General features: G+C 38.2%; 1 protein-coding gene across 4 annotated transcripts in view; it reads left to right on the top strand.

Annotated features, from left to right (window-relative positions):
• The window catches only part of LOC122573898 (calcium-transporting ATPase sarcoplasmic/endoplasmic reticulum type), a 48,335-nt gene that overhangs the window by 11,197 nt on the left and 15,181 nt on the right, over positions 1-21,957 (top strand). For all 4 annotated transcript variants that reach the window (XM_043740843.1, XM_043740839.1, XM_043740842.1 and 1 more), the window contains one exon: positions 20,534-20,551. In XM_043740843.1, coding sequence (XP_043596778.1) covers positions 20,534-20,551 — 18 coding nt within the window. The remainder of the gene's footprint in view (positions 1-20,533; positions 20,552-21,957) is intronic.

Below are 21,957 nucleotides of genomic sequence, written 5' to 3'. Positions count from 1 at the left end.
TACGATGCAAATAAGTCTCAACCGTCTCTTCACGAAAGGATAAATTGCAGCCTGGATTTCGCGCAGGCCAGCGAAATAACGTGGGGCTAACAGGTCGCGATATTTGCTTCGTTCGATGGTAAATCGACCGTGTTAAGTGTCAGAGGCTCGTTCGTCAAAATCTGAAATCGCTGGGGTCGCTGTGTCGCGAAGCTTTTAATTAAAAGGACTTCGTTTCGCGTGCCTTTAAATCTGGGGCATATTTTTAGTTTAATTCGTGTAATTTTTAACACATACGTGTTAGTGTCGTATATGGTTGTGTCGCAGAACGAAACACGCATTATAGGCGAAGCAATCACCTTTCTATTTGCCCATTCAAATTATATTCTCCATTCAAGATCAATGCCACGAACATATGAATATTAATTTCTTTTATCTTTCGACAGATGTTGAAAAATATTCGATGATTACAACACTTTACTTTACACTTTACTGCCACGTTGGTCATATGATCGGCCATGGTTTCTCCTGTGACGCCACGGTGCTCATTGGTGACCGGAGCGCTTGTAAAAATTGAATGAAAATTAACAATTAGGCCATTTTGAATATAACCGACAAATAGAAGATACTTTGAAGCAAAGAGTGCCCCATCGAACAATTGAACAGTTTTATTAGAATATGAATAAAAAAAAAAAAATTGAGAACAAATGTTGCATCTAACGGTGCAGCGTGTTAAAACACTGTGGCGTCCTGAGCGAAACACGTGATTTCGGCGTGGCAGTCAAAGTGTTACGACATTAGCCGACCTGAATGTAACAGATGACTTTTTTTAAAAAAATTTATGGACGCATTATGATTCGAAGCTTTTAGACGATAAAACACGTTCCACTTGGAAGATATAATTCCTTTTCTATTATACATAGACTCATTTTCCGGATTATATTACAGTCTGCGTAATATACGATAAATATTTGTGATAAGAAGAAAAGAGGAGAAACCCAATAGGATTTTCTCTATTGGAGTGACGTCGATACGGAAATTATTAATTAAGAAATGTGATTAAAAAAGGATACCGAAAATGCAAAATTTATTTTTGATACTGAAACGGCTGAATGAATCTAGGAACGTAATTTAATGCTTCCTTTTATCGTACATCCTTGCGTGGCACGTGCGCATTCGCCAGATAACGAAATTACGCTTCAAATAGAACCAAACGGCCTTTAAATCTACGACCATGCTACGTGCCGCAGCGTAAATATTAATTAACTATGTTTTCTAATGGTGCAAAATCGTTAAACGTATCCGCGGTCGCGTTCTCGTTTAACGAATTCCGTCGTGTCGATCTTGTAACTCTACGTTTGGAATTCTATCCGCCTTTCGTCTAATTCTCGCACTGATACGTTTAAGTATGCTAACGATGCTAACGGTGTTGTTAATGGCAAAATTATTGATTTTATCGTACTTGAAATTGTTAAAATATTTCCACCGTGTATTCTGTAATTTTTTAATCTTTGGAACATAAACGTAATTTATGATGCTGTCATGTATAATCCTGACATAAATTTTACAAATTAATATCGTTATAATATTTCTTTAAGACAAACGTTCGTATAATTCACGAATCTCTCCAAAGCCGTATCTCTGTTCGGCTAATAGCGTGACGATCGATAAATAAAAATATGTTATTTTCGATAAGCGAGCATTTCTTCTAGATTATGATCACGGGTATGATTACGATCATTCGTGTCGTAAGGTTGAACGAGTTGCAAACATTTTAATTGATTAATTGATTTGATCGTGTCCGTTTCGTGACCTTTAAAGCCTGGATATTCTTTGTTCTATCACTGCTTATCTGTTAGCGTTTCAATTGCAATTTAAATATTCTTTGTCGTTCCATAGTCCATGTGGTTTTACGTAGGATGGATACGAAATAACGATAATTCGTATAGAAATAGAACAATAGGAAGATAACAAAGATTAAATCGGACAGTACTTTAGCACCTTCCGTATCTCGTAGGCGACGACTGGCGCGCAGTAATCGACGCAAATAGGGCTTCGTATCGAAGAACTTGGGATTTAAAACATTTCTTTTTCCTCCTTCTTATTGGAAAATAAAGATATTTTAAGCGTATCATTCTGTTTTCAATGAAACGTACGTAAAAATGGGCGGAAACGTTTGGAACACATTAGGATTGTTATTTTTCTTCAATTAAGTATACTCCGGTATATATTTCTCTTATTCTAATTTAAAATTTTACTTTTCCCAAACTGTTTACTGTTTCTGGAATCTATCAAGCGGATCGCAGTTTAGAACCGGGCTTATGGTATTTTTTTCTTACACCACGTGGATCGTAATCTTTCCCTTTGTTTAGAACAAAATGAAATATTTATCTCGCGTATTATTGCCATTCGCAACGATATTTATTCCACCTTTTTCGCTTTTTCTTTTTTCTTCTTACCAAGTGAATACCTTTCTATTTATTCGATTCGGTGTATATTTGCGTTGAATCCATCGGAAACCGCAACACGCTGCGATACTGTCGATTTTTGCGACCGCAGCGATTGCGTACGAAACGAACGCACAGCGTCGTCGGAATGAAAAATAAGTTCAAGGTCTATTAGCTCCGTACAAAGCCAGATGCAGACGTTGTGCAACTTTGCAAAGCAGGAAACAGCAATTATAACGTTTCGTGAAACACGCAGTTTTTCTTTGTTCGGTGAAAACGCTCAGGGAAACGCTCGATTGTTTAGAAAAGCGACGAGAGTTGTTCTCGAAGAACGACTCCGTTCACACTTTCGTAGACAACGGACGATAGAAAGCGAGAAATCATTGGTCGGTCGTCTTAAAATTTTCAAACTTTTCCGTCGAAATACTTACACGAGTTTTAAAAACGTTATGATCTCAAGCTTTTCATCGTTGTCCCATTAAAGACGAAAGTTGCGGAAAAGTAATATTCTACTCGCGATATTCTTCTAGGCAATTCCCTATCGAGTTTACTTTACGAAAGAAATTCCATCAATTTCCTCGATATTATAATTCTATAATATAATTTTATAATTCTATCGAATTTGAAGAATTCGAACCATGTTTTATAACATCGTGACAGAGTGTAATTTTTGAAATTGTGCAACTTCTGTTCGTCTGGAAACAAGACAACGTCGCGCTTGCCTTTTTAATGACGTTGACAGAATTTTTACACGTAATTTCGCTGCTTAGCATTTTTTAGTCGACTGCATAGAAATTGAACAATTTTTCTCCCAGAGAATTTTCTTTGAATATCGCTCGATGTGTCCGTTCGATGAAATCCTTTCTGGGCATCGTTGACGTCATCGAGATAGAGATTTCACTTGAAACTATAACAGATTTCTTTGAAATAAAGCGGGTCTTCTAAAATCCATGCCGAGAGTCGATGAATCATTCTCGTAGAATTTTCTTTCGCTATAACGAGAAGTCTGCCAGTCATTGGGTGCACAGTACATTGACTTGCAATTACGTTTGCCATTAATCGAAACTGATCGTTCGATCAATCACATTTTGGTATCTGTATCGTGCGATTAAGTTATTTTTCACGCGACAGATAAATAATATTTACGCGGAGGCTATTTGCTACTATAAAAGCTGGTCGCGATAAAAACAGATTACCTCGAAGCAATTTGATTAAAAATTGAACTACTTAGCTTGGCGAGAAGCGAGGAAATATGGACAAGAAAAAGAGCGAGAAGCTCGAAAGTTATAAAGAGGTCGTAGCAAAATAAAGGAGAGCGGCAGAAGCTATAAAAAAAAAAGAAAAGGAATTGTAAGACACAAGAAGAAGCAAGGCGCGCTGTAATAAAAGAATTGGGAGATGAGACAAATATAAACAACTATAAACACTGTAATAAACGTAGAGCTTAAAAGTAGCTATAAAAAATATTTTTAAAGAATTGTACATTTTTAAAAAATCGTAAAAAGTTTGTAAGAAATAGCGTTTAAGGCCATTGGGACATTTGACACTAACCTTACAAGGCCCGGTCGAGCGATCGGTTTCAAAGTTTAATTTAAAATTCTACATTATCTTCTTATTTCTTTCGTTCGTCTAACTTTATTGTAAATTCTCACACTATCTAATTAATTAGTTTCTCAATTTTCGTTAATATAAGAATGTACATAAAGTTAGACGAGGAAAAGAAATAACGATGAACGTACAATCTTAAATTAAATTTCGAAACCGGCCCGATCGTATTACCGTTAATATTCCCAAAAAGTATAGCGTTTCAAGGAAATACACGCTGATAAAGATAAAATTGATTATATTTCATCCACCAACTACTATGATTCTTCCTTGAGTTTTCTCGATGACTCGAACCGTCGATTTGTTAATTTCTCTCTTTCTCCACGACGAATGGAATTAATTCTCGTCAAACTCGCTTCACTTTAAAATAATTTACTCGTGTATCTGTATACATATCGTTAAAATGCTATTCCATTTACTGATCTCTATACTCTGATGTTCCGTTGCTAATATCGTTGTGTCCCGATATCGAGCGTTCGAATTGTTTCCATAACTCCTTTCTATTTTTCAAATGAAAAGCCAGATTGCGTTCGTTCGCATTATTTCCTTGTCAGAGGCGAAGGAAATTGCTATTATGGAGGGTTAACGTTCCAGGAATACACGTGGCGACACAGTTAATTACGGAATTGTTTCAATCAGCGGTGGATAGTCACGAGATCGGCGTGTAATTTCATCGTCCGATCGAGTTTATTATGCTTGAAAACACGCTCACAGAGAACGTTCCACGTTTTTCACGAGATTGCTGTTTGATTATACAGCGGTGGATGCAGCAACTTCTTTTTTCGTCGCTATCTTAATGCGTAGTAAAAGGCTTTGGAAACTCGCTAGCGCCATATCTTCAGTCTTATCTCGAACATTTCAATCTGTTTCTTTTTTTTTTTTTTTTAATTATTTAATTTGTACTTTACAATTTGTCTAGATATTTAATTTAAAGCCAGATATTTGGTAAATTTTTCTAACTTAATTGCTGAATAAAATACTCCTAGTGGGATACCATCTTCGAGAAGATTCCAATCTGACCAACGTTTTTTAATCAGTAGATATACGTACCGATACCATCGTAAATTATCTACAGCGAGTCGAACGTCGAACGAATTAGTTTCTTTTGTTTGAGAACGGTGGATTAAAGGTCGTATTTTTCCTTCGCTCTTTTTATTGCTCACTTGTCCTACCTTAGCTTTTCAGATCTACGATTCTCGCTAAATTGGCGTGATTGGGACAGAATATTGATTTTCGTTTAACGAGATTTAAATTGAACGTAATTTTTGCGATTGCCAGTTCTGCGGAATATTGGAAATTGAATATCGGCGGCGGAGAATCATCGCAGCGGAAGAAATTGTAGATTTTCTTCGTCGAAAATCGATAACGAATAATGAGAAGCTTCTACGCTTAAAATTTTATTACAGATTTATCGTATTTTATTTCACATTAGTAAATATGTTTCAAGATCTCGTGATAGTTCTAAAGATACCGATGAAATTGTGGAAAGAATTCTGTTCGCTTCTGAAAACCATACAACCAGGTTTTTCTTCGAAATTTCCACGTAGCGAGATGCTTGCTGGAAATTCATAAATAATTAAACGAGCAACACGAATGATTAAAAAGACGACGGTGGGACGATACGGCACGACGATGTAGTAAAAGTTGTTAACCTACGATTAGATGAGGTGGATAACAGGTGAGAAACACAATGTGAAAACCTGTTATCTACTACGGCGTTATCGCAAATGTTCATCGTTGTTACCATTCCGGATGTAAATTGTCTTGCGCGTGGAGTGTTGCTCGTTGCAAACGTTGTGTGTCCGTTTCGCTTTCATTTCTCTTTTCTTTAGCATTATCCGCTTTCCTTTTCTTCGCCTCTTGTAATTGGAATCAACGTTTTATCTTGAATTTTCAGGAATTTCTTATCAATAGAAAAGTACGACTGAGTATCAAATTAATCACATTGAAATTAAATGAGAAATTTAAGAGATAAAATTCTTTGCAAGTATTACTGTTAATTTCGTAGCTATATTGTTTCTGAAATTTTGTACGAAACAAAATTTTGTGAAAGTAGAAAGGAAGAAAGTTGGAAACGTATCGATCTGCATTCGATATTCAAAATTAAGAAATTTCGAAAGACAGCAGAGAGAACGTAGATTGTCGAAAGCAAACAGAAAATATAATAAACAGCTTTGAATCGCGATAAAATCGGAGGACGCGTATCTTAGCTTTTGTATGGCTGGGAATAAACGATAATATTAGCGCCGGTTGCACGTTGCCTAAATGCCAGGCTTATGTTGCCACGGAACACGACGAACTTCATGCTAAAAACCGCTTTTACGGCCCATCTACAAATTGGAATGGTAACAGCGGCAGAAACGCGAAACGCAACTGGCACAGTCAGCGGAAGAAAAGCGGTTTTCGACGTTACAATTTTGGCGAAAACAAATCGTAGCTCGAGACACAGCTGGTGGAAATATCCAGCAGAAGAAAATAAATCATAAATTTTCTACACTTGCCGTTGCAACGCGTTAAATACTCCTTTAATACGATGCAACGCTTCGGGTTCGTTTAAAACTCGACGGACCGAAAATGTAGCGAGTTACGACGAGGAACAATAGCGAGAAATGTCTCCCCTTGTGCTCGAGGTAAACGTTGCAGAAGAAACGTTCGACGATTCGCTCGTTTCTCATTATTTGAAAATAAACTACGAAGATGAAATATTGTCGATGATCGGCGAAAAATAGATTTACTTCGCAATATTTTTACACTTAAAATAAGAAAAATAATGGAAGAATATATGCGATAGACGTATAAATACGCAAATATTCCGCGATCAAATATTTCCAAATAAACCGTCGAAGCGAAATATTTCTGGCTATTGGCAGCGACACATAGCGGTCCATTTGAAATTCCCGGCTATTTTTCTTCTTCGTTCTTCCCGTAAAAGTAAATAAGAGAAAGGAAAAGCGCATTTTTAAAGTAGCCGAAAGTAGTTCGTTAAAAAAGTACAAATAAAGAAACGAATTATTGCCAGCGGATTCATGCTGGAAGAATGCAAGCCATCTTCCTGTTATTGGTTATTTATAAATGCTTTAGTCGGTGCAGACATACACCTGACGTGGACAACTTCGAGCATAAGCAACCACGTCAGGCCACCTCGCTGTCTGATTCATTATTAATAAGCTCCTCGGAAAGTTACACTCTCTATCACTTTATTCGTCCGCGTTACGCACAGACTTCCAATCAAACCACGCAAAACGATAAAATCATGCACGTATTCTATGAAACCTTCGTCAAACCTGAATTTTTTCAGATTTGCAATGCCTGAATTCGAAATTTCTAAAGTCTTCGTCTTCTTCCTCTGTTCCTTTCCTCTTATTTTAGATAGACTGTGAATGTTCACGGAAATTTATATTTCCATCGATATAAACATAAACAAATGGAGCGTAAATATAAAAGATTCGTTTCATCGATTATTACATCGTTACCATATATATAAAATACCATAATTAATACCGTAACGTGTACTTTCCGATATTCCGTATATTTTTACATATTACGCGAATTCCGCACATTTTTCTCTGTATAAATTTCTTTTGGAAGCGTGAACGTTCGCAATCCGCCAATTGAAATCCATTCACTGTTCGAAAGAATCTGTTTCTCATAATGTATACTGTCTTGGTCGTTTCTGTAGACGCGGAGGACATAAAAATCGGCCCGTGCTCGGTAAATCGCACATGTTACGGTGAAATTGCATTAGAAGTTATCGCGGCAAATGGGGTTAATTCGTTTTAAGGCCGCACTTCAAAGTTATGGCTCGTTGCGGCGTTTAGCCGGAGTCCCTCGCTCTGCTCGTATGTTTCATCGATGTCTGCTGCTCGAGTATACCACCAGCCTCCTCTCTTCTCTTCTCTTCTCTTCTCTTCTCTTCTCGTTTTACCGTCTTCATGTCACTCTTTTTTTAATAGTTGGCTGAACGTTGACTGGCCGTGAAACGTTTCAATTTCGAGCCAGTCGACAGGGTAATGAATGAAACGAAGATGATCGCCAGGGTAACTCGTTACGAGCTCGTCGTACAATGGATTCTTTTTCATAATAATGAGAATAAATGGTTCTTTTGTAATTGCTGTTGCTCTAGGAGAGCATCGTTGTCGTGGATGCTGACCAAGCATTCTTGAAATCGCCGAGTACTCTTTGCCGAATGTTCTTTTCCTATCGCGGTTTTTTTTTCTTTTTTGACGATTGCCATCTGAGCTACTCCTTTGAGACTGCTTTATCGTTAGAAAGTAGGCCAGGCTTCGCTTCTTCGCTTTTCCTTCATCTGTTTGAAGAAATTCTTCGCTACTTTTATCGAAAGCAATTTGTAAGAATAGATGGAGACATGTCTTATTTTTTCCAGTATTTTTCCCTTTTCTTCTTCTCTTTAAGGATTCCTTGTTATTTTGATTTAAAGCAATGTTTATGAACCGATTGGGAAGGACAAGTGACGAAATGAGAGGAATACTTGTTACACGGCGTCTAATGGAATTTCATTAACTCAACGAATACTCGGACTTGTCTTATTTTTCCCAACATTTTTCTCTTTTCTTCTTCTCTTTAAGGATTCCTTGTTATTTTTATTGAAACCAATTTTTAAGTACACATGGAGAAAAACAATCGAGGAAACGAAAGGAACATTCGTTACGTGTATCGGATGGAATTTCATTAGTACGTAATCAAAATTCAGAATACTTCTTATCTGAATATTCAAGTACGTTCATAATGTCGCCTAACGTGATAGGTTACTATAGATTGGCGAACTAGATATATAGATTAGTCGAATTAGTTAATCCATGCGTATGTAATAGATTAAAATAACCAAGTGGTATAGGTACAAGTATACGTACCCACGTGCAGCAACGAAAAGGTCAAAATGTTTGCCCATGCTGGCGCTATGTGGTGACAATTCAACGCTGGTTAAATTAACCTAATTGTTCCTTATTTTTATTCGCATGCTGCTTTATCGAACAAACTGGCAAAGCTTTCAAAGTGTCGCGATTTTTGACGCGACAATAGACGATCGGTGACAAACAGGTTGGGCGTGTATATAACTTTGCGTTTTAGCTTCAACAGGGACGAGTTGACGTAATTGAAACGAGTTAACGTTTTTCTAGCTTTTGCGCCAGGCTAGTCGTTATCGTTATCGTGTCGTCGTATCAACCGCGAGTTTACAGCAATCAGAATTGTCACCGTAATCCATTAAACACGGTTTGAAAAGCGTGTTTGGCTTTGGAATTTTTAAGTAAACGCGAGAATTTAATGCGAATTAACACGACACAGATAGCGCTTTCGAACGAACGTTCGGTGAAATAACAGGCGATTGGATGTCGTTAGCTAAAGAAATTGTTATTTTCCTAAGAAAGAGCCAGCTACGTATTTTCGAATAGTATTTCGATGCACTGTTTTAAAACAGAACGACGTATCGTTCTCGCCGCTTTAATGTGAAGTTGCTATTGCATGTATAAACGCTTTGTGTATGATGGTGTCAGAGAGGAAACGTATGATGATAATTATTCAGCACAATTATATAATTGCGAAACGAAGCAAGGAATATTTTAGAAGATAGAGAATATCGCAAAAATGTGCAACGTTTAAAGTGTTTCTTATATAAATAATATGTTGGAATAGCTGTTACATGAAAGTTCCTTCTCTCTTCTCCTCTAGCCCAAAAATTGTTCACTTTCTGAGAAATATTTTCATATTCTCATTAATATTCGCGCTAACGTTCGCAGATGAATTAATTAGCATATCGAAGATCTCGCTGCAGCAATAGACAGAAACTTGAATATCTGTTTGAAAGTAGAAAGCCTGCGATACGCAAAACATAAACGTGGAATTGCCAAAGAGAAACGCGTAGATGTTGACAAACTTTCACTCGTGGCGATCAAGAAAATTCTGGCATAATGAATTGACGTTAACGAGAATATTTTCAAGAAAACAGCTATTGAGATAGTAGAAAAAAGTAGGTAAATGATTGGTAAGAATTGGCTAGGAAAGATCGTAGAAAATTACTCGAAAATTGTCTACGTGAATCGCGGCTAACTACGGAGTAGGACAATTTTAGCGACAAATTTCATGCTCGCGTTGCTTCGATCGATCGAAACATCTTCGACTACGATTGCACAACGTTAGATATTTCCTCGCGAACGGTATAAACAGGAAACGAACGTCGACGATGCGATCGATCGAAAATGCGACAATGGTTTAATTGATTCTTAATTTAATTAATTATACAGTGATTGCAAATAGTATCTGTACATCATTATCAATCGACACTAAAGAAAGATTGTTACTTATACACGTGTCTACTCATACAATTTTGTAATATTGTCACCTCAGTTTTGTAATTGGCAAAAGCGTAACGCAAGAATAATAATAATAATAATTTAAAAGAAACAAAAGATTAAATTTATAAACAACAGCATTTTTTTATATTAGAAGGAAAATTGACAAAATCGTTTATATAATTTCATATATAATGTCATAAAATAAAATGGAAGATACAAGAAACAAAAATGTCCTTCTTTCGAAGCCTGGGAAAAATTAACTTTCCTCTTGAAATAGCGGTTTTGGCTGTGAAAAAAATATAAACTCGGTGTTAACTTTGTAACTTTTCATTCGATATTTAATGGCTTTCTTTTATGTTTTACTTCCATTAATCTATTACGTATACCATCCAACTAACTTATGCGAAGTTTCGTTTTGAATATCCGTTCGCGCGGATTTTATTCCACCTCTAAATTCAACCATATTTTCCGTAGGTGGCTTATCCGGATCGCAAACTTTTCTTGCTAGAATTCTCCACGGGTTCTAGATCGATTTCGCATCGGTACACAATGTCGTCCATGATAATAACTCTATTGCGAAATTCTGAAACCACTTTTTCATACTGGCAGCTGTACGAAAAGGAGCAGCGTCTTGTTGAAAAATCCTCCTCTCGTCTTCTATATTTCAATTATCGGAGGCAATAATTTCGATCTACCGATCTGCTCTTTACGTAAACAATTTCACTTAACATATCCAGGCACGACCAGTGGATTTCTTGGAAATGACGGAGAAATATCGCGGAAGATGCGTTTCAGTTTATAATTACACACATTGCTGGTAGAATCTGATAAGAAAACTGCTCGTTGGAAAATAAGAGTAAGCGTAGGATAGGATACGCGCGCGAGACGTGACACGTGGGAATTGGAATCGAAATAGAAACGTGTTCGTATCTATCCGAAGATGACAGTAATGGATAGTCACCCACGTTGAGCTACTCGAGCTCCATAGGTTTCTAGGTTTAAAGATAGCGATGCACGTCTATATTTTCGAACGTTTCGTTATCGTAATTCATGGCGCGCGTAATTGGCTCGGAAAAATGCACGCTGATGGTTTCCACGGTAGTGCCGTTTCCACGATGCACGGCTAGAGCCGATGTTTTCTCTCTTTTGAAACGCTGATAAATTGTGACACGTGCTGGCGTAATGTAACACACCAGAAATAAGCAACGTTATGCACACAGTGTACCCTGGCGTAAAATAACCTAGGGACTTGAGGAGCCTAGTCGTTTCATAGTCGCGATACTTGCTAAATAACCAGCTTCGGTTATCGTGAATAAAAAAATTGACGCAGACGCTTGGTCGACAGGTTGCTAGGAGGAATTTCGATTTAGGTTTATTTCGAGAATTTTACACGGCGCACAGATTTTTCTTGCTTATGCAATACTTGTTGAGTATATATCAAGTTGTTGGATTAATAGGTTGGGAGGTTAGCGAGATTAAGTTGTTTAGTGGATTAAGTAGATTGGGTAGTTTAGGAGATTAGGTAGCTAGATAGGTTTAGTGGATTGGGATAATTTATGTTTCATGCCTTATGTATTTATGATGTACGTATTACCTTTTTTTGCAAGGTATATGAAATTATGACAGTGACTTTTAACGTATTTTTTGTGATACACCTCTATATGTAATTGATACCTTGAACTTTCTTACTTTCATTAACGCAACAATTTCATTTTTAGTTTTTACGTTCTCGTTGGTTAATCCTTTGGATCTCGCGGCTGTGAAAAGTGATTTATTTTATTCTATAATTCTTATTAATCTCTACTTCTAGAATTATGATCTTCGTAATATTATTTCGTTCGGTATAGAAGTTCCCAGTTTTTATTAATTATAAGGAATTTCGATATCGGAAGGAAAACAGAAAGAGCTTACACGGTCAATTTCAAAATTTCCATTTGCAAACTGATCAAAGCGCTGAATTAGTGTACGGGATGCTAAACAATTTCAATTTCCACGATTCTTCGAAACATGTGCCGAGGCGACTTCGGGACACAAAAACGAGCGGAAGAGAAGTCTTTGGGTGCGTTAAATCCGATCGTTCCTCGCCTTCACACTCTGCAAATGTAATTACATTGAAGCAGATCCAATTAACATTTTGCCTAAGGGGAACGCGAGCACGCGAATCGATGGCCTTCTCTTGTACAACTCGTAACGAGCTAACTTAATGGTTTCGCGTGAAAGTGTGTCGTTATATCGGGCGACCTGCGTTCTCTAATTGTACCATTTCAATATCTTGACATTTTCCCAATTTCGACGTTATGTAGAATAAACGAAATGCAACGCAAAGTTACTCTTTCCCAGAAAATTTCTCGATTTTCACTACCGGTATAAGCGATCAACGTTTAACGTCCACTAATCATAGAATAACATTAAATTTTGAAAATTGAAATAGAAAATTATGTAACGATGCTACGGGCTTATGATCGAACGATTAATTCACGACATCAAAGTATTCTCTAATATCGCTGTAAATTAATTAAAATCGTCGTTATCTTCCTATTTCACCGTAGATAAGTTGGAAATATAAGCGTTACGACGAATCGCTCTAGGCACGTATCTAATTGTATTGCCATAAATTACGATTATTGCAGCGAATACGCGTTAATAAATAACAATACGCGCAAGGCTATGTTTTTACAACGCAAATAGACCACCACCTCGACGCACTTGCCAAAACTTACGTAACCTTTTATCAGATACTTGCATTCGCTGGCATTCCGTAACCTACATTTCAAAAATACACAATCAGATGGCGGAGAGTGGCGGGCGAGAGAAGCACGTGAAATGTTCGGTATTTATATCTGGGCCAAGTTTCGCTGTATTTTCGAAATTTCGAAGCGCGACCTGCGTAGGAAAGTTCTCACGTTTTAATTCGCGGAATTCGACCTCTCCGACGATGTTCTAAATTAATCGCGCTCGTCGAACTTCGTGGCTCGATGGAAAATCGCTTTAACGTGGAATAAAAATACGTAGATACTGGGCTGGTCCGTAACCGATGGTGCAATTGGTTCCGAGGCGATTCTACGACGAAAGATAAGGTGAAAATATAGAATAATATTTTTTCATGCGACGTCGCGTTTCCGAGAAAATCGAGCTTGAAAATTTGACGAGCATACTCAGACCTGGCTCGTTTCGGACTGAGCAATAGTAAGTATAATCGACAGGAGGTTAAACTATGTGTGAAAATATGTAAAAAAAAAACGTTGAATAACATTTTTTCACAAGATGCTTTCTTTTCGAGAAAAATAAATTTCACAATGTATCACGCGCGTGTACCAGATCAGTTCTTAACTGATCACGTTTGAACTTTCTTTTCTTGAAAACGAGAGCTTAAACGGAAACTGTGCTGACATATTTCTTGCTGGTAATTTATTTGATCGCGTGTATGATAATCTTTTGCTGATTGTTTACTTATACTTAGCCTGTGCTTAGCCGAGTTTAAGTAAACTTGATAAATCTTCAAACTCGATTTTCTCAGAAACGAAGCGTCGTATGAAACAATTTTATTCCACATTTTCGACTTATCTTTGTACGTAGAATCACTCTGTGGCCCAACTGAAGCATCCTTTTACATGGAAATAGTGAATTCTACTCGGATCGGTCGAGTACCAAGTTTCAGAGTGCTTCTACAGTAAAGTTTCCTTTCTTTCCGATAATTCGTCGATTAAAACTCTACTTCCCAGCGTTGAGCAATTCGAGGAACCAGAGAGCTTAAACAACATTTTTCTATTCTGTCCGTTTAAAGAGCGACGAGTCTGTTGGTATTTATTTTACAAGATAAAGAGAATAGCGCGCGCACGAACAACAGCACCGGCAATTATCCTTCCAAATTGGCTCTTATTTTGCGTTTGAAAATCTTCTTTGCGATCTCTAGGGCCGTATCGTTCACTATATTATACAACAAATCTACATCTCGTCACGAACAGCCGCTAAACCCTGTCTTCCATCGTAAATTCTGCTCCAACTACTCCAAACCTTGTAACGAGCGAATTAACGCGAAGTTCGTGCAGACTTATCAACTCTGCTTCGTCACAGCTGCTCCTAAACTATTTAAAACTTCCACGACCACGGAACTATCCTCTTTCCATGCAGATTCTTTCAAAATTCTCCGATTCTTCGAAAGATAAAAAAAGAAAAAAAAAAGAAAAAATGCCAATTTATCCTAAAATTTAAATCTGGATTCTGTCCAAAACTATTGCGTGGTTAAATCATTTTTCTAAATATCCAGCGCAAGAGCGAAACCGAGATCCGCCGACAATATCGCGTTTGTCGCATCTGCTAGCGAGATTCATCGATAGTAGTCTCGCCGTGTGCCGCTAGCTCAGCTTTGTGGCCCTGGCGTTGTCATCGTGTGACATCGGCTCAACGTCGCGTGATTAATCCGCAACCGTGACGCTCCAACAACGGGAAAACTGCATTTTTTTTAATTTTCTTTTCTTTTTTTCTTTGCGTCCTCGCGTGTCCCTCGTCCACCAGCTGTTTCTGATCGCGCTGAATACAGCGGAGATGCTGCATTGTTTCCGCGAGAACGTGTTTCGTCGTTGCGGATGTACGTACGTTGCGCGCGTTGGTCGATGTGCATGTAAATGAGTTCGTTGGAACAACGACGCGGGTATTAAAGGCCAATGGGTATAATGAGCGCGAAAAACTTCGTGACGTTCACGAGCAGGATTTGCATACCTATCGTGAGTCTTCTATGGTTGCGCGATGCTTATGACGACAATGAGTTACGCTTACGGACCTATTGTTGGTCATAGTCGTCGTTGTAGCTTGTTATGGTGGCTTAGCATCGTTTAGACAGACTTTTATTGGGCTACGCTTCTGTAACTGCAAATTTGGCGACAATTATTCTAATTTAATTGTTTCAGACACTTCGGTGACGTGGTAATAAAATTTCAATTCCTTTCGCGAATATTTGAGATTATGTTTTTAATTAAATTGTGGAAGAATATTTTCACAAACTTCGCGTTAATTTCATTGCCCAATTAAGAGACAAATAAGTGGGATAAAAGGAACGACATGGAACAGAAATTGTTAACGTGTAATTTTATAAAATATTTTGCGTCTGGTTTAGCAGGAAAAAACCCTGCGTAGCGTGCAATCAGGGAAAGTTTAGCGTAGAGGGTACGTAACCCACGAGGCAGGGAATGTGTTAATATCGTATTAACCTTCTTTTAACCAGACTTTTCCTTGCTCGTCGGGAAAAAAGTTGCAGTCGAATCTGGTTTTTCATTGCGACGTGAGAAGTAATAATTAGTAGTATAAATATATTGTTTAACGAAACATTATGGCTTCCAGGTACACGCTGTTACAATTTATCTTAAGGATAGGTACTCTAAACCGTACAGATGTCTCGAACAGTTGGTTAACGTCGAAATACCCTCGTCTATCGAGTAGCTAAAACTGGTTCGTCACAAATGAAAAGACACCCTTGTTAAATAGGGTCAACTCTCCCCCATATTATCATAAGAAATAAATGGAACAAACATATGGCGCTAGGGGCGGCTTAGGTCCCCGAGAGACTCCTATACTGTAGCACCTAAATAGTAAATTCATAATAACAAGCTTCTGCATCGTCTCGCGAGAAGAGTGCAAGATCTTGCGTTTTGTTTAGTTAGAAATTCCCAAGAAGATAGATTTTACCATTTTGTTAAAAAAAATACCTCTAATCTTATAGGAGCATAAACTGTTTTAAACTTGAGATATTTCTCAAGGTACACTTCACGGCTGAATTATTATTTTATTATTTTTATTGCCGTGGAGATTAGTATCCTATATATGGTGTGAGAGAAGCACGGACTACCGCGTAGAGTAGCATGTAAATAAAATTGAATTTCAGTTCGATCAAAGCTCGATCAAGGATAGTTGGTTGGTTCAGGAGGTAGAATTCAGGTTAATTGGTTTGTTTTTACAGCGAATATCGTACAATATTGCGTTGTGGTTGGTACATAGATACGTTAGTTCACCGCGGCGGAAACCGCGAGGCGTAATTCGCGCGTGTGAAAGCCGCTAAACGCTCGAATAATCCAATATCGAATCGACCGTGTTCGAATGCCAATTGGCGCGACGCGGAAGAGCCTGAAATTACGAAATCCTAGCGTACGATATCTACTCGTCTAATAGAAAATAAACTAGACAGAAAAAAAAAGAAGCGGAGAAGATACGCGGAATAAATTTTTGATGAAAATAAACGGTGGCGTTGTTGAAAAAAGACTATGATCTCTTTCCGATCCTCTTCGTCGTGTTCAATGCAACACTGAATGAGAATGATACTTTTATGTATTCTTCGTTGAAATATGAGACGTCGAAGAAAACAAGTTTCTGCTTTCAGAATTGTAAATTTCCTTCATACGGCATTTCTATACGCGTGTATGAGAGTACACGCACATGCGCTTACATTGAATTCTTACAACGATAATCTGGTTTGTTCCACTTGCGAGAACTGGCTGCGTTTGCACTGTATGTCAGCAGGTAAACGTTGAAAAATATACGAAGTTTATTTCATTGCATCCAACTTGGTGAGCCGAAGGAGATGTTACTATTCGCGTGTATGTTATTAGCCTCTACGATAGTTAAAGAAACAATGGGAAATGTAAGAAGATGTCTGAATTAATCATTGGCCGTGGAAATTGCTATTGGACCGTTGAAAACCACCAAACCGCTTATCTTCCCTGAAAACCCGGGCCAATTGCCACAAATTCAATCCCCTCGAGCCTGTCATCCGCAAAATCCAAACAACCCCGACCTCTCTTGGCTTCGCGCCATTTCCTCGTACGAAAATTCGTAACATGCACGTTCCACTTCTCGTGTTTCGGCTCTCGCTTTCACTCGACGCGAGAAACACCTCTGTTCCCATTCAACCTGCGATTTATTTTCCTTTCGACGAATTTTCAACATTTTACCAATGTAAACACGATAGTCGTGTCTCGTGTCGGTACCAGTGAAATCTCAAATATTTCCTACAAACTGCACCGCGTATTCGTAATAATTTCCTATGATAATTGTTGGAGTATCTTTGAACACAGTGGAACACTTTCGCGAGCCAAGCACACTACGCAAGTTGTAAATACGAGGAACGAGGACATTTTCTCGTTACATTTATTGAAGAACGTTTATTGGTAAATTCTACCCTAACACGTTCGACGAAAAGTCGACGCACGTGTCGAGCAGAAGGCAGTCCTTTCCTGACGACGTTTTCCCTTTTTTGTTGATATTTGTTCAACGACCTAACGCGTGTTTTAGCCACTTCCCGAAGAAGAGTTCTTAGAGGAAGGAAATATTCTTCTTTTAATTATTTTCCTCGCGGAAATATTCCCGCGTTATAAGATACGTGCGTGATGCGAACAAGATAGCACATTTTTAAAGTAAAAAAATTAGAAGATACAAGCGGCGAGGAGCATTCAATTTTTATCGAATATCATGTCGTGTCCTGATACTTGATACTTATGGCGGATAGTGTACGCGGATCTACATAATTCGTCTTGATGGTCGACTGTAGAGGCTCGATGATTCAGGGGCTCGGAAAGAACGTTTGCATAAACAATCCACGAGCGCGTAACTTGCGTAATCGGCTGATGCATCGAAACATTCGATCCATTAGCACCGCGAGCATCGAATTCTACGACAGCGATATTGTGTAGTGCGAATGCTTCGAAGGTTTTCGGGTTATTTTAAGTATCGTGTGTCGATCTCTCGAGAAATCATCGATCCTTATCGATAATGCATTAGCTGATGCGTCGTGATTAATACAAAAGTGCTTTTCTTTGCTTCGACGTATGATACTAGTTCTTTTAGTTCTTATCTGCTTCTTATTTTCATCCTTTGGAATTTTAAGATACGAACGAATTCCTTTCTCGTGACCCGTTTCTAGAACAATATTCTAAAAATTTTCCAGCTATTCAGGCAAACAGATAACGTTAAAAATAATCAGCGCTACCTGGGAAAGATTATAGAACAAGTAGGAACAGTCTTGCAACCTCTTGAAGACACAACAGGCATATTTAGACTAGCCAGGAGATATCAATCGCTCGTAGAGTTTTTAAGTGGCGAAGATTTAAAGAAGGAGGCGAATATAACGGAAGAATATAAGATCTCTTTTCTGTGTAGATTCTATGTAGATTTAAGTTCGCATCAACTGAGATTGCTTTATTATTAGCGAAAGACGCGAATATGCTGAAGGTATCACTTCGATTAGAGAATATACTGTTGTTCCCTGTAAGAAAGTAAGATTACCAAATTTACATAATCTTCCTTCCAGCTTCAGTGGTATCGTTGCGCTTCCAAAGCTCCCCCGTTAAAATGGAAAGCATCGAGTGTACGGTTCCCACATGAAGTATCCCGGAAGAACAGTTTTCTGCCCTTACAATCGATAGGAAACGAGAGGGTGTGCCTCTATCTACTGGCGCGTTTCCCGGGGAATCCAGCCGAAAAGCGATAGAATCTGAAATGCTTGGGGTCTGAAACCGAAATTGCACCGGATAATCGGGTTTTCCTTTGGTTTACTTTTCAAACTGGTTCCCTATCCTACAGTTTCATTTCATTTATCTTAACTTGCCCAAGCAGAAGTTAGTGAAAAGTGGACGCAAATGAAATTTACAAACTTTCTTCTTTCCTATAAAATTCATTACGAAATTAATTATTTAGAAAGCACGGAGCACGAGTTCCTTGTTTAAATAGGTCGTAGGAACGGAAAATTAGGAAGAAACTTATCGGATGGAGAGTAAATATTATCGAAGAGATACGTGATCATAATTTTGAAACTTTTCTGAACAATAAGATTGCTCGTAAATATCTTAGATTAATGCGTATGAGACGTTGCTGCTTAGAATAGTTTAGATTTAAAAGAAATGACATCAATGTTACCGCGTAAATATAAATCTGACGTTTCAGAAGATCAAAAGCATTCCGTATGTCCTGCCTGCACAATTTTCAATACGTAAATTATTTTAACAGAAGCTCCAAATTAAAAGTACCTGTCAGTTAAATTTATTCTTCTCTTTCAAACTATGAAAGAACTAATTCGTTAAAATTATCTTAATAACAAACTGTTGATTCAATTATTTTTACGATACACGAACAAGTTCCGAGAATTCTTCTAGAAACGTAAAATAATGGAACCAGTTAATCGTTGAGATGTTACTCTCGCGAACGTATGATATTTCGAGTGAACTGACGCTGTAAAACATTTATTTGGAGGAAACGATAGTCTCTCGATACGACAAATCAAATCTCACGAATGACGATTGATTCTAACGAGGTAAGGACGCTCAGCATCGCTGTATTTCGTGTGTAAATCTGTCAAACACACGATACGACGGGCACCTTGCCGGCTGCCGAATTATGTCAAATGCAGCGCGTGTCATATTAATGGCGTTGATCCGCAGGATTTCAACCGGTACTCGCCTGGTTCCTTCGTTTGAAAAGTCTCGTTTGGAAGAACGGACGAATGGTTTTGCATATTTCTGCCCTTGCGGCCAGCATTTTATCGGTTGTCACGGAGACACGCGTCGATGAGCCGTCACCGTGTAAGGGCGTTTATTATCGACCAGGAAAACGTTGTTTGCGATGCCGGTAACGCGAACGATGCTTCGGCAATTCGAAGTAGGCCACCTTAAAGGAGATGCTGCGAGCTACTGCGACTTAGGCCATTGAGAATGCACGTACCAATCGTCCATCCGGCTTTTTAACCAATTAACTTGGGGCAAACATGGGGTTAATTTGTCGCCTGCATTGTCTATATCTTCGACATGGTCATTTGTTTACGCACGAATCATTCCTTTCTGCGATTGATTCTTACTGATTGTAGATACGCTTCCAAGAAGTAAACGTGATTTATTTAGTCGTGAAAATTTATAGAAGATATTTACGGAACCTTTGAGGACGTAAAAGTTTATAGAACATGCGTGATGTTTAAAAAATGTCTTAAGTATCTAAAGTATAGTACTTGTAACACTTAATACGTCAAACAGACCTCTTCGCCTAGGTCTTACTGCTTTAGTTGTATTCGTATGAAAAAATGAATTTGCACGAGGGTATTTATAAATCTAAAAAATCTAATAAATGTAAAAATGAAACATATAAAAAGGTTTATAAAACTAGGGATCATCCAGTTTGAATTGGTTATTTATCTCTGTTGCATCTTGTCTGTTTCAGAATTGCCAGCCGAGGAGGGTAAGTTTTCCCCAGCGAAAGGTTTCTTCCCTCTGTGACGATCGATACGGTAAGCTGTTTGGATAACAAATTGGCATTGATGCTATCTGTAGAGTGTCTCGGTATAAACGTCGTATGTCCAGATAATGGTAGGGTACTTTGCGACAAGCTGGTAAAAAATGATATCGTAAAGAAATCAGATATGTATTTTAAATAAGTATTTTTATTCAAGAACTCAAGTACTTGTGCATTTCTTTACTTTATTTCTTTATCGTTTTTATAATCGCTGCCGGATTACTTTCATATTAACTGACGCAGACACATTCATACACACGAGCACATAAAATGTGCATATCGATACGCTGTGTTGTCCATCGAATCAAAGCTTTATTTTTCCTTTTCGCTTTTCCATTCAATTTATCCAATTTAATCGCCGAAATAACGCGTTAACGAAGGTATCGGAAAATAAAAGGAAATAATGCGCGATGAAAAATAGCGATCAAACTAATATTTAATCGATTTCGAGCATAAAATCACACGCTATTTACATAGCACTTTCATCTTATTATTATTTCTTATTTCTTATAGCTTTTGTATTTAATGACTAAGTTCAAACGTATTGATCTAATCTCAGTTTACTGCGTTAAGTTCAAAGCTCGATACCACTAGAACGAAACGTAGAACCAGATAAAAAGACGCTTCGTCGGAAAACAACGTTATGTGACGATATTCTTTTGTAGCGACTGTGTTTTGGCGTTCGTTTCTTGGACATCGCGTAAGACGAGGCTTATCTCAAGACACTCGATGACTCGCGTTCGACGTCATTGCCGATGTTCTTTTCGAGCGAGAAAATATTCCTTGCGTCGTTAGCGGACGCGCTACAGATCGCACGACGTGGAAACACAGTCGCGACTCGTCCAATGCCAAACCCCTGGCAGTCGTAGGTTCTCCCACAGGTTTCAGATCATGCAAAATCGAGGCTTCTTTCTCCGCTTTGTTTACGTATTTACCGCGTAACCCGTAGTACCTTTTGATCCTTTAAAAATAGACGCACTTGTACGTGGTCGCGCCTCAAATGCCATTCAGCGATCGACTTTCTTCTTATCGTTAGCCTTAGAGCCGCTAACTATTTTTAAAATGGCAAATTTCGTGAAATGCGCGGTTCATCCAATTGGTCCGGTTCCGCGGTTTTGTTCTTAAGCTGTCTTATTTTCGAATAATTTCGATGCAGCAAACGAGATATCGGTTTCGTTCCGAACGCGTTTCTCTTTGTCCTCGCTTCTTCTTGTGTAAGAGGCACCAGTTAAGCAGTTTAACTTAGAAAGCGCATCTGACGCGACTTTGAAGCGACGTTCCTTTAGATCGAACAAGAATGTCTCTTCGTGGTTGACTTTTCTATCAGAAATTTAGTAGTTGCCTGCTGGTTG

The sequence above is a fragment of the Bombus pyrosoma genome, linkage group LG12 (genome assembly GCF_014825855.1).
Source record: "Bombus pyrosoma isolate SC7728 linkage group LG12, ASM1482585v1, whole genome shotgun sequence".
Lineage (NCBI taxonomy): Eukaryota > Metazoa > Arthropoda > Insecta > Hymenoptera > Apidae > Bombus > Bombus pyrosoma.
This window is presented reverse-complemented; position numbering and strand designations above follow the sequence as displayed.